The 12,096-nt window shown below is 51.3% G+C and overlaps 1 protein-coding gene across 1 annotated transcript in view; it reads right to left on the bottom strand.

Moving 5' to 3' along the window:
* caprin1b (cell cycle associated protein 1b) overlaps positions 1-12,096 on the bottom strand; it is a 39,183-nt gene that overhangs the window by 7,786 nt on the left and 19,301 nt on the right. The window contains exons 7-13 of the mRNA XM_055939365.1: positions 8,944-9,099; positions 8,568-8,620; positions 8,262-8,345; positions 5,515-5,682; positions 4,973-5,146; positions 4,133-4,243; positions 3,767-3,883 (exon numbers count right to left, since the gene is read on the bottom strand). Coding sequence (XP_055795340.1) covers positions 3,767-3,883; positions 4,133-4,243; positions 4,973-5,146; positions 5,515-5,682; positions 8,262-8,345; positions 8,568-8,620; positions 8,944-9,099 — 863 coding nt within the window. The remainder of the gene's footprint in view (positions 1-3,766; positions 3,884-4,132; positions 4,244-4,972; positions 5,147-5,514; positions 5,683-8,261; positions 8,346-8,567; positions 8,621-8,943; positions 9,100-12,096) is intronic.

Genomic DNA, 12,096 nt, shown 5'->3' with positions numbered 1-12,096 from the left:
TGTCTGTCTGTGCGCGCGCGCGCGTCTGTCTGCGCGCGCGTCTGTCTGTCTGTCTGCGCGCGCGCCTGTCTGTCTGTCTGCGCGCGCGCCTGTCTGTCTGTCTGCGCGCGCGCGTCTGTCTGTCTGTCTGCGCGCGCGTCTGTCTGTCTGTCTGCGCGCGCGTCTGTCTGTGTGCGCGCGCGCGTCTGTCTGTCTGTGTGCGCGCGCGCGTCTGTCTGTCTGTGTGCGCGCGCGCGTCTGTCTGTCTGTCTGTGCGCGCGCGCGTCTGTCTGTCTGTGCGCGCGTCTGTCTGTCTGTGCGCGCGCGCGTCTGTCTGTCTGTGCGCGCGCGCGTCTGTCTGTCTGTGCGCGCGCGCGCGTCTGTCTGTCTGTGCGCGCGCGCGCGTCTGTCTGTCTGTGCGCGCGCGCGCGTCTGTCTGTCTGTGCGCGCGCGCGCGTCTGTCTGTCTGTGCGCGCGCGCGCGTCTGTCTGTCTGTCTGTCTGTGCGCGCGCGCGCGCGTCTGTCTGTCTGTCTGTGCGCGCGCGCGCGTCTGTCTGTCTGTCTGTGCGCGCGCGCGTCTGTCTGTCTGTCTGTGCGCGCGCGCGTCTGTCTGTCTGTATGTGCGCGCGCGCGTCTGTCTGTCTGTCTGTGCGCGCGCGCGTCTGTCTGTCTGTCTGTGCGCGCGCGCGTCTGTCTGTCTGTCTGTGCGCGCGCGCGTCTGTCTGTCTGTGTGCGCGCGCGCGTCTGTCTGTCTGTGTGCGCGCGCGCGTCTGTCTGTCTGTGTGCGCGCGCGCGTCTGTCTGTCTGTGTGCGCGCGCGCGTCTGTCTGTCTGTGTGCGCGCGCGCGTCTGTCTGTCTGTGTGCGCGCGCGCGTCTGTCTGTCTGTGTGCGCGCGCGCGTCTGTCTGTCTGTGTGCGCGCGCGCGTCTGTCTGTCTGTGTGCGCGCGCGCGTCTGTCTGTCTGTGTGCGCGCGCGCGTCTGTCTGTCTGTGTGCGCGCGCGCGTCTGTCTGTCTGTGTGCGCGCGCGCGTCTGTCTGTCTGTGTGCGCGCGCGCGTCTGTCTGTCTGTGTGCGCGCGCGCGTCTGTCTGTCTGTGTGCGCGCGCGCGTCTGTCTGTCTGTGCGCGCGCGCGTCTGTCTGTCTGTCTGTGCGCGCGCGCGCGTCTGTCTGTCTGTGCGCGCGCGCGCGTCTGTCTGTCTGTGCGCGCGCGCGTCTGTCTGTCTGTGCGCGCGCGCGTCTGTCTGTGCGCGCGCGCGTCTGTCTGTGCGCGCGCGCGTCTGTCTGTCTGTCTGTGCGCGCGCGCCTGTCTGTCTGTCTGTGCGCGCGCGCCTGTCTGTCTGTGTGTGCGCGCGCGTCTGTCTGTCTGTCTGTGCGCGCGTGTCTGTCTGTCTGTGCGCGCGCGTGTCTGTCTGCGTGTCTGTCTGTGCGCGCGCGTGTCTGTCTGCGTGTCTGTCTGTGCGCGCGCGTGTCTGTCTGCGTGTCTGTCTGTGCGCGCGCGTGTCTGTCTGCGTGTCTGTCTGTGCGCGCGCGTGTCTGTCTGCGTGTCTGTCTGCGTGTCTGTCTGCGTGTCTGTCTGCGTGTCTGTCTGCGTGCGCGCGTGTCTGTCTGCGTGCGCGCGTGTCTGTCTGCGTGCGCGCGTGTCTGTCTGCGTGCGCGCGTGTCTGTCTGCGTGCGCGCGTGTCTGTCTGCGTGCGCGCGTGTCTGTCTGCGTGCGCGCGTGTCTGTCTGCGTGCGCGCGTGTCTGTCTGCGTGCGCGCGTGTCTGTCTGCGTGCGCGCGTGTCTGTCTGCGTGCGCGCGTGTCTGTCTGTGTGCGCGCGTGTCTGTCTGTGTGCGCGCGTGTCTGTCTGTGTGCGCGCGTGTCTGTCTGTGTGCGCGCGTGTCTGTCTGTGTGCGCGCGTGTCTGTCTGTGTGCGCGCGTGTCTGTCTGTGTGCGCGCGTGTCTGTCTGTGTGCGCGCGTGTCTGTCTGCCTGTCTGTGTGCGCGCGCGTGTCTGTCTGCGTGTCTGTCTGCGTGTCTGTCTGCGTGTCTGTCTGCGTGTCTGTCTGCGTGTCTGTCTGCGTGTCTGTCTGCGTGTCTGTCTGCGTGTCTGTCTGCGTGTCTGTGCGCGTGTCTGTGCGCGTGTCTGTGCGCGTGTCTGTCTGTCTGCGTGTCTGTGCGCGTGTCTGTCTGTCTGCGTGTCTGTGCGCGTGTCTGTCTGTCTGCGTGTCTGTGCGCGTGTCTGTCTGTCTGCGTGTCTGTGCGCGTGTCTGTCTGTCTGCGTGTCTGTGCGCGTGTCTGTCTGTCTGCGTGCGCGCGTGTCTGTCTGTCTGCGTGCGCGCGTGTCTGTCTGTCTGCGTGCGCGCGTGTCTGTCTGTCTGCGTGCGCGCGTGTCTGTCTGTCTGCGTGCGCGCGTGTCTGTCTGTCTGCGTGCGCGCGTGTCTGTCTGTCTGCGTGCGCGCGTGTCTGTCTGTCTGCGTGCGCGCGTGTCTGTCTGTCTGCGTGCGCGCGTGTCTGTCTGTCTGCGTGCGCGCGTGTCTGTCTGTCTGCGTGCGCGCGTGTCTGTCTGCGTGCGCGCGTGTCTGTCTGCGTGCGCGCGTGTCTGTCTGCGTGCGCGCGTGTCTGTCTGCGTGCGCGCGTGTCTGTCTGCGTGCGCGCGTGTCTGTCTGTCTGCGTGCGCGCGTGTCTGTCTGTCTGCGTGCGCGCGTGTCTGTCTGTCTGCGTGCGCGCGTGTCTGTCTGTCTGCGTGCGCGCGTGTCTGTCTGTCTGCGTGCGCGCGTGTCTGTCTGTCTGCGTGCGCGCGTGTCTGTCTGTCTGCGTGCGCGCGTGTCTGTCTGTCTGCGTGCGCGCGTGTCTGTCTGTCTGTGTGCGCGCGTGTCTGTCTGTCTGTGTGCGCGCGTGTCTGTCTGTCTGTGTGCGCGCGTGTCTGTCTGTCTGTGTGCGCGCGTGTCTGTCTGTCTGTGTGCGCGCGTGTCTGTCTGTCTGTGTGCGCGCGTGTCTGTCTGTCTGTGTGCGCGCGTGTCTGTCTGTCTGTGTGCGCGCGTGTCTGTCTGTGTCTGTCTGTGTGCGCGCGTGTCTGTCTGTGTCTGTCTGTGTGCGCGCGTGTCTGTCTGTGTCTGTCTGTGTGCGCGCGTGTCTGTCTGTGTCTGTCTGTGTGCGCGCGTGTCTGTCTGTGTCTGTCTGTGTGCGCGCGTGTCTGTCTGCCTGTCTGTCTGCGCGCGCGCCTGTCTGCCTGTCTGCCTGTCTGCCTGTCTGTCTGTCTGTCTGTCTGTCTGTCTGTCTGTCTGCCTGCCTGTCTGTCTGCCTGTCTGTGCGCGCGCCTGTCTGCCTGATGAAATCGAAATGAACAAAAATGGATGAATAAAGAGTGAAAGAAAAAACTCAAAGACCGACCATATGAACAATATGGAAATACAATAACGATGATGATGAACATTCAACTCTTAAGACTCCTGCCTGCGTGACCGCCTGCCTGCGTGACCGCCTGCGTGTGTGACCGTGCCTGCCTGCCTGCGTGCGTGACCGTGCCTGCCTGCCGGCGTGCGTGACCGTGCCTGCCTGCCGGCGTGCGTGACCGTGCCTGCCTGCCGGCGTGCGTGACCGTGCCTGCCTGCCGGCGTGCGTGACCGTGCCTGCCTGCCGGTGTGCGTGACCGTGCCTGCCTGCCGGCGTGCGTGACCGTGCCTGCCTGCCGGCGTGCGTGACCGTGCCTGCCTGCCGGCGTGCGTGACCGTGCCTGCCTGCCGGTGTGCGTGACCGTGCCTGCCTGCCTGCCAAAGAGAGACTGTTTGCGTTTTGACTAAGGCCTTACTGTCTGCATGGACTGGAATGGTGCTGCATTGACATTGATGCCGGAGATGTGTGGGGGTTTGGAGACGTTGACAGACTGGAAGACCTGCTGCTGCTCTGACGACAGGGACATGGACGCCTGCGGAGAACAGTACCATCAGATACAGAGATCCTCTACTCAGGTTGGTGAGAGTGTGGCGCTAGTAACGCAAAAGTTGTGGGTTCAACTCCCACAGTGAGTCCGCCATTTCTTTTTTGTATGTGTACATGATCACTGTGGAAATGTAACCCGCAACTTAAAAGTTGCTCACAAGTCAACTGCAAGTTGCTGTATAACGGATAAAAGTGTTCGCTAAGTGTCATGCATTATCCTTTAATAAGTTTTTACCTGGATGGTGTCGATGGAGTCCGCATGCGGGCGCGGTTCTGGTGTGTGTGATGACTGGTACATGGGGCACGGCGTGGCGTACGACTCAGGCGTGGGGGACACCGTGGGAACCTGGGGATGAAGGACTCATTCAGACATCGAGATTCCTAACCTCTTCACCACAAAGGACTGCCCCATTTAAAACAGATCAAATGCATCTTTCAACCTCACTGGAATTATCACTCATCTAAAAGACCTTTGACCAATCCAGACAAGTCATATCAGTGATTACTTAAGGGTGCATTTTTAGGGCCTCCCGGGTGGCGCAGTGGTCTAAGGCTAGCTGTGCCACCTTAGATTCTGGGTTCGAGCCCAGGCTCTGTCGCAGCCGGCCGCGACCGGGAGGCCCACGCACAATTGGCCCAGCGTTGTTCGGGTTGGGGAGGGTTTGGCCAGCAGGGATATCCTTGTCTCATCGTGCACTAGCGACTCCTGTGGCGGGCCGGGCGCAGTGCACGCTGACCAGGTCGCCAGGTGTACGGTGTTTCCTCCGACACATTGGTGCGGCTGGCTTCCGGGTTGGATGTGCATTGTGTCAAGAAGCAGTGCGGCTTGGTTGGGTTGTGTTTCGGAGGACGCATGGCTCTCGACCTTCGCCTCTCCCGAGTCCGTACGGGAGTTGCAGCGATGAGACAAGACTGTAACTACTACCAATTGGATACCACGAAATTAGGGAGAAAAAAGGGGTAAAATAATAATATATATTTTTTTTAAATGGCATTTTCAAAGTATTTGAACAAGGCCATCTTTATGTTATTAAAAGAAGCCCTGCCATCAACCTTCAATAACACCAGTACTCACCTGCATGGGCTCAGGCTGTACCGGGACGGTGTTGTGTGGTGACAGGCGTGATTTTAGATGGACTGGGGGACAGCCCAACTGAGGAAGGTCTATGTTCTGAGCTGCAGGCTTCATGGGCTGGGCTGACACGATGGCTGGGTCAATGAGCTGGCCATCAAACTCCAGCATAGAGTCCTGAGGGAGGAAGCAGAAAAGATGGCTGAATAACAAAACTCTTTCCTTTATCCCTCACATCTTTGATTCCTTGATCTTCTGACTCCACAAAATGCATTGGTCCTGAGGGAAGCAAACAATGTTATTATGGCACTATGCTGTATATGTGACTGACTGAGGTTCAAAGCCATGGTCCCCTATAAGCCACTAGATCGTGTTCACCTGCTGAGCCAAAGCCCAGGCATTAGCTTGGACCAAATGCCTAGTATTCAGGTCCAAACCGCCTCATTGTACAAGCCTGAACCACAGGCACAGCAACCACAGCTAATGGCTAGACTTTAGCTCAGTGGGCTAACAGTCTTGAAGAGGGTGGTGGTTCGAATCCTCACCTGCATGAAGTTGTAAGGCCCCTGCATCTGTGACAAGAGGTCCTGGACTGCCTGCTTCCTGACCACCGGTGGTGTGACTTTGGGTGCGGCCACGTTCAGGTAATGGGTCTCCAAGTGTTTGGGGGGAAGGTCTGACTGTACAGGCTGTTGCTGGATGACACTCACCACCTGAGGGGGAAGATCAAGAGGCAAGGCCAGAGGCTGTATACCCCATGGTAGTACCCTTCCGTATCCAGTCCCATAATGTCTTGACTAGACGATTACATAAAATGGGTCATTTAAGATATAGTGCAAATTAGACTTTTTGAAATGTAGGTGACGTCTTAATTCTTAAACGTAACATATCTTGATAAAAGGCATCGGGTATGACTAAATCAATACATGAATACAACATTTTATTTTATATACATCTCCTGCTGCTTTGATCGCATGCCAGAGGACTTACAGGACGGTAAAACCCGTTAGTTACAGGCCGTTTCATATTAGATGACACCGTTTTATGTTTTACTGAATGTTGACAGCCAATACTTTAAAATGCAAAAAAAATTGTTTGTCTCTGAACAGTTGATGTTGAGATGTATCTGTTACTTGAACTCTGTGACGCATGTATTTGAGCTGCAATCTGAGGTGCAGTTAACTCTAATGAACTTATCCTCTGCAGCAGAGGCAACTCTGGGTCTTCCTTTCCTGTGGCGGTCCTCATGAGAGCCAGTTTCATCATTGCGCTTGATGGTTTTTGCAACTGCACTTTAAGAAACGTTCAAAGTTCTTGACATTTTCCAGATTCAGACATGAAGGTCAGTCAAAGTAATGGACTGTCGTTTCTCTTTGCTTATTTGAGCTGTTCTTGCCATAATATGGACTTGGTCTTTTACCAAATAGGGCTGTCTTCTGTATTCCACCCCTACCTTGTCCCAACACAACTGATTGGCTCAAACGCATTAAGGAAAGAAATTCCACAAATGAACTTTTAACAAGGCACATCTGTTAATTGAAATGCATTCCAGGTACCTCATGAAGCTGGTTGATAGAATGCCAAGAGTGTGCAAAGCTGTCAAGGCAAAGGGTGGCTACTTCTAAGAATCTCCAATATAAAATATATTTGGATTTGTTTACAATATGTTTCCATGTGTTATTTCATAGTTTCGATATCTTCACTATTATTCCACAATGTAGAAAAATGAAGACAAATCCTTAAGTGAGGTGTGTCGAAACTTTTGACTGGTACTGTATAACTACAGAATTAAAACAGATCCTGCTTCCGTTGCCTGCCAGCGATTGTTTAATAGTCTACTGCCTCTACGAGCACCAAACATCACGCATGTCGGACAAACCACGTCACCATTTCGTCTGTTTTTAAATCTTTGTTAATCTGTAATAAAGGCTTTCCACCTTATTTGGTTTGAACAGCCTCTGGTATTATTGATCATTTATCTAGTGTTGTTTACAATGTTTCAAATTGTCAGAAAAATAATATTCATAGTAATATCCCTTATTTTTCTCGATCTCCTTATTGTGATTATGATGATGGTCATTATAATAATTAGTAATGGCATTATAACTAGTAGGCTTAGTAAAGAGCAGCCTTGTATAACCACCATGGAGCTGTAGGCCTAAGAACGTATCCTCTTTAGGTTTTAATACCTTAACTTAGTCAGGCCTAGGTTTCAATAGTTATACAATAGTCAATCATAAAACTTTTCATGTCATCACACAGAGTACGAGTTGTTCACGATTTGAAATGCAACCAAGCATTTAAAAGTTAAAAATAAAGCGACCATTTAATAAATAAGCGTAAACAATAAATAAACCGTTCCATTTTGTAAAATTGCATTCAGGAACGAATGCAACTTTAGTATTTTCTGTAATAAAGTCTTTACAAAACACTCTCCGGTACACTTATAATTCATTTAGTGTCGTTGTCATTGTTCCAAACGGTCAGAAAGATTACAATATAATTTAACAGCACTTGTTGGGCACACATAATATGCACGCAGCGCTGGCTCCTTACCTTCTTTTTCTTGATCGGCAGTATTTTCCACGACTAGCCACATTTATTCCACACATCTGACTTCCCCTTTACCTCCTGAGCAACCAGTAAACATCCCCCCGTTTCTAGTTGATTTGTCACGTCCTCTGCATTCATTTTTGCTGTGTGTGACGGTGTTCAGAGTTTGTTATAACCAACTTATTGATGCGAGTATGATAAGCTATAGGTCAGGCCATATCGGTCACGTGCATGTGATGCATGCATGTCACGTAAAGAGAGCAAGGGTTGAGGGAACAGGGAATGTTTTTCCTAAACAAAATGAGGGATTTCGGTAACTTTTCAGTCAGAAATGGCTAATGACGCTGCAGCAACACAGACAGCACGATAAACACTGTTCTGTGGTGGTCGCTGCAGCAGAGAGAGAGACAACAGGTGCTAGTCCCACAGTGACTCGCTGTAATTGTTATATTTACACACCGCGCAGCAAGTCTGAGCCCGGCCCAATTAAATCAATTGCGGTTGGACTCTAGTCATTTGCATGTCTTAATTATATCTAACAGTGCACTTAAAGCATCAGACAAGCTTAGTGCAAATAGTTGATTTGATTAAAACACGTAGGATGTGTCTATGAAAAAAATACACATTTAAACATTTTGATTGGTTGAAAGAACAGATGACTCTGTAGACCAATATTGTTTTTTTGTCTGGGACAGCCCTACCATGATTTGTGTAATATGTAAAACACTGAGCATCATACCTCTGTTTCTGTCGTCCACTTGTCTCCTTGCTCCTTGTCACTGCTGCTGTACGTGGTGTCTGGAATGAACTGTCTGTTTACGAACTGAAAAACATAAACAAGATGGCCACCGTCACAAAGCAGCCCGAGACATGATAATAACTGAATTAACAGGGTAGTGTTCAGTAGGTAGGAAATCAAAGAAAACTGCGCAAAACAGGTAAACATTATCTGAATTTGTCCAATTGGAAGCACTTATTTTCAGTTCCATTGCAAAATGTAGTAAAACATTGCCTTAATGAATTCCAGGATAGTAAGTCCTCTCACCTCTGTAGCCTCCACCTTAATGGGCTCTATGTACTCTTCAACTATTTCACCCTCTGAAGAGAAAAATAAATTTTCCGAATGCAGGACGAAAGATCTTCAATTAATCAACATCTTTATTGTCACAATTGGAAAACTAAACAATACAGCAACAAACGTAACTTAAGGAGCGAACAGTTAAACATTTAATATTGCCTACAACTTGACAAACTTACGTGTACTTTCGCTAACAGCTACAATTGGTACGCCATTTTCAAAAAAAATCTCACATTTCTAAGGACGGCAAAGGAACGTGACCAGTTGAGCTATCGAAATATGTATAACTTGGTCCATTTATAACTCAAGAGTGCACATTAATGTCAATGTCAAAAATGTTGACCTTGGTCGACGGTCTGCTCCTCTGCCGACTCCACTACTGCCTCCAACTGCTGCTCCTCATCCTCCTCCTCCTCACACACTCCATTCTGGTGGGACTGGGCTTTGTCAAAGTACCCGCTTAGCAGCACCCGGTCCAGGCTGTCCTTCAGAGCTTTGTCTGGGGAGGGGAAGGGCAGAGAACCATCAGCATCACCATATCACAAAAAACACCACGGTATTATGATGCATCAATCTACAATAAAATATGGTGGACACATCTGGCCAAAGTATGTCTCATCGCATTCTCCAGTCTTGCGTTCCGGGCACTGAACCCCCCCCCCCCCCATTGAAGTGCTCTATTGAACATGACCCAGTTCTCCAAGAGGTGGTGGTGCTGGTGACTGGAGAGAGGCGACTGGCTTTTCTAGACCCATAATGCTGAGACAGCCAGTTCTCTGTCTCTCTGTGTGAGAGAATGGGTCCTGTGAGTGGGACCACAGGGCAGGCTATAGGGCCACTGGCACCCTGCCCCAGACCTTGGCAACCTGCCCCAATGCCACGCTGAATCAGGAGAAGCCCTCAACATTCAGTCCTCTGTCCTGGCAGACTGCATTGTGTGTGTTGGAATCAATGATCAATGGAAACAGAACATACCTGAGCTCAATTTCGAGTCTCAAAGCAAAGGGTCTGAATACTTACGTAAATAAACAATTTCTGCTATTTCTTTTGTACATTTGCTTTGTCATTATGGGGTATTGTGTGTAGATTATTTATATTTAAACCATTTTTGAATAAGGCTGTAACTTAAAATATGGAAAAAGTCAAGGGGTCTGAATTCTTTCCGAAGGCACTGAATGTTTAATGATCTGCATGTCATTGTGGCAGTAAGTGGAAAAACTGCATGAAACCTACTCTTCAGGTAACAGACACACTCTTTCTCCCGCTCTCTCCCAAACATACACACACTGCTCCTAACTCTAAAAACGTTAGGCACCAAACAGAATGTAAGGAGCCACAGAAAGAGAATGATTATTTCTATATAGTTACCCCTATATGAATCCTACATTCGAAGAATAACGCATGAGTAGCAGAACCTTTTCCTTTCTTCCTGGGCCAATCAAATTAGCCTAGACCTACAATCAAGTTACCAGGTTGTTAGCTTGCTATGACTGAACAACGTTGTTTGTCATCAAACCAGTCATTTGTGGGCCGCGATTAGTTTAAAACAGACTGCGACATGTTTTGTGAAAATCTATCAAATGCGTGTGAAATCGCAGTGTATGCTGTTTTACCGTTTGAGGTAGAGACAATGTTTTCTTTGCTGTAAAGCTGCAAAAGCATGCATGTCACTAAGCTGCTTTTCCTCTCTGGCACTCCTGCGTGACAACCAACTCGCAAAGCCTATACTCAGACTGGCCTGTGCTCTTTGTATATAATTTCACCATGTATCAAATGTAACAAAAGACTGATCAGGGTCACAATCCCAGCTCGCCATAAAGGCTAACTTCTATTGGAAAAACTGATGGGGAATAAATGTGCAGGAAGAGCAGACAAAGAGAAGCAGGTGAGAGGGCTGGTAGGGGGATGCTGAGAGAAGCAGGTGAGTGAGGGCTGGTAGGGGGATGCTGAGAGAAGCAGGTGAGTGAGGGCTGGTAGGGGGATGCTGAGAGAAGCAGGTGAGTGAGGGCTGGTAGGGGGATGCTGAGAGAAGCAGGTGAGAGGGCTGGTAGGGGGATGCTGAGAGAAGCAGGTGAAAGGGCTGGTAGGGGGATGCTGAGAGAAGCAGGTGAGAGGGCTGGTAGGGAGATGCTGAGAAGCAGGTGAGTGAGGGCTGGTAGGGGGATTCTGAGAGAAGCAGGTGAGTGAGGGTGGGTAGGGGGATTCTGAGAGAAGCAGGTGAGTGAGGGTGGGTAGGGGGATTCTGAGAGAAGCAGGTGAGTGAGGGCGGGTAGGGGGATTCTGAGAGAAGCAGGTGAGTGAGGGCGGGTAGGGGGATTCTGAGAGAAGCAGGTGAGTGAGGGCGGGTAGGGGGATTCTGAGAGAAGCAGGTGAGTGAGGGCGGGCAGGGGGATGCGGCTGGTTGATCAGAGCTGCCACACGTGATATGCGCATAAAAGTGAAGTGGACATTATTGGACTGGTGCATACAGTAGACTAGTTGCTGTTGCTTACACAATTAACTGAACTTATAAAATTTTATAAACAGGCGCCAGTGGGGTCTTTGGATCGGTAGGGCGGAAAATGTTGGTAGTATCATATGAAATGGTTCTCTAAAATGTTGGTATCATGATGTTTTGGTACGGTGATATTACCGTGGTACCGGTATACCATGCAACACGAATTCCTTGAGTTATCTTTCTATTATTCTCTCTGCATTGTTGGGAAGGGACCGTCAGTAAGCATTTCACTGTTTGTCTACACCCGTTGTTTACAAAGCATGTGACCTATAACATTTCATGATTTGACTTGTGCAAATGGCGGAGGCGCGCGTGAACGCGCAAATGGGAGGCCGAGGGGAAGATTTGTGATTATATATTGTTTCCCTTTGTTGCTATTCGAACGATTATCACGGAGATCGCAGTCATTGGCTGGCCAATTACAGTCATCAAAAATTCCATGACCGTCACAGCCCTAGCCTCAGTACTGTTCACAATCCTGCTCTGCATTACCTGCCTTACGCCCCCCCACGATCCAACTTCCAGCCATCAAACCCTCTTGTATTTCCAGCACAAATCATGTCATCTAAGGAGTTGTGACAGACTGACAGTGGATAGCTATTGTCATTGGCACAATGTCCTGCCAAATAACTAAATGTCTTTCCTGTCTAGAGAACAAATATTAGATAAAGTAATTGGCCAAACTAGCCTGGTCCCAGATCTGTTTGTGCAGTCTTGCCATATCCTTAAGCCGAGCATACAATACACGATTTTGGCACCGACTTAGCTGTCCCAGACAAGTTTGAGAAAAACAAAATCCCCATGTCGTTGCCCCCTCAGGGTGTGCGGCCGTCACCGATGCGCGTTTACTGCGAGTGGGTCAGAGACGCAATCTGAGGGCTACCAATCCTGTCTTTGAGCCGACCCAGATATCCCGATACTTTCAAACATTTGATTTTTTTTAAATCGGCACAAAATCTGCAATCATCTTGTAGTGCGAGAATTGCAACAACACGTTTT

Source organism: Salvelinus fontinalis, chromosome 12 (assembly GCF_029448725.1).
Source record: "Salvelinus fontinalis isolate EN_2023a chromosome 12, ASM2944872v1, whole genome shotgun sequence".
NCBI lineage: Eukaryota > Metazoa > Chordata > Actinopteri > Salmoniformes > Salmonidae > Salvelinus > Salvelinus fontinalis.
Note: the sequence above shows the minus strand (reverse complement) of the source record. Positions and strands in the feature narration are given on the sequence as shown.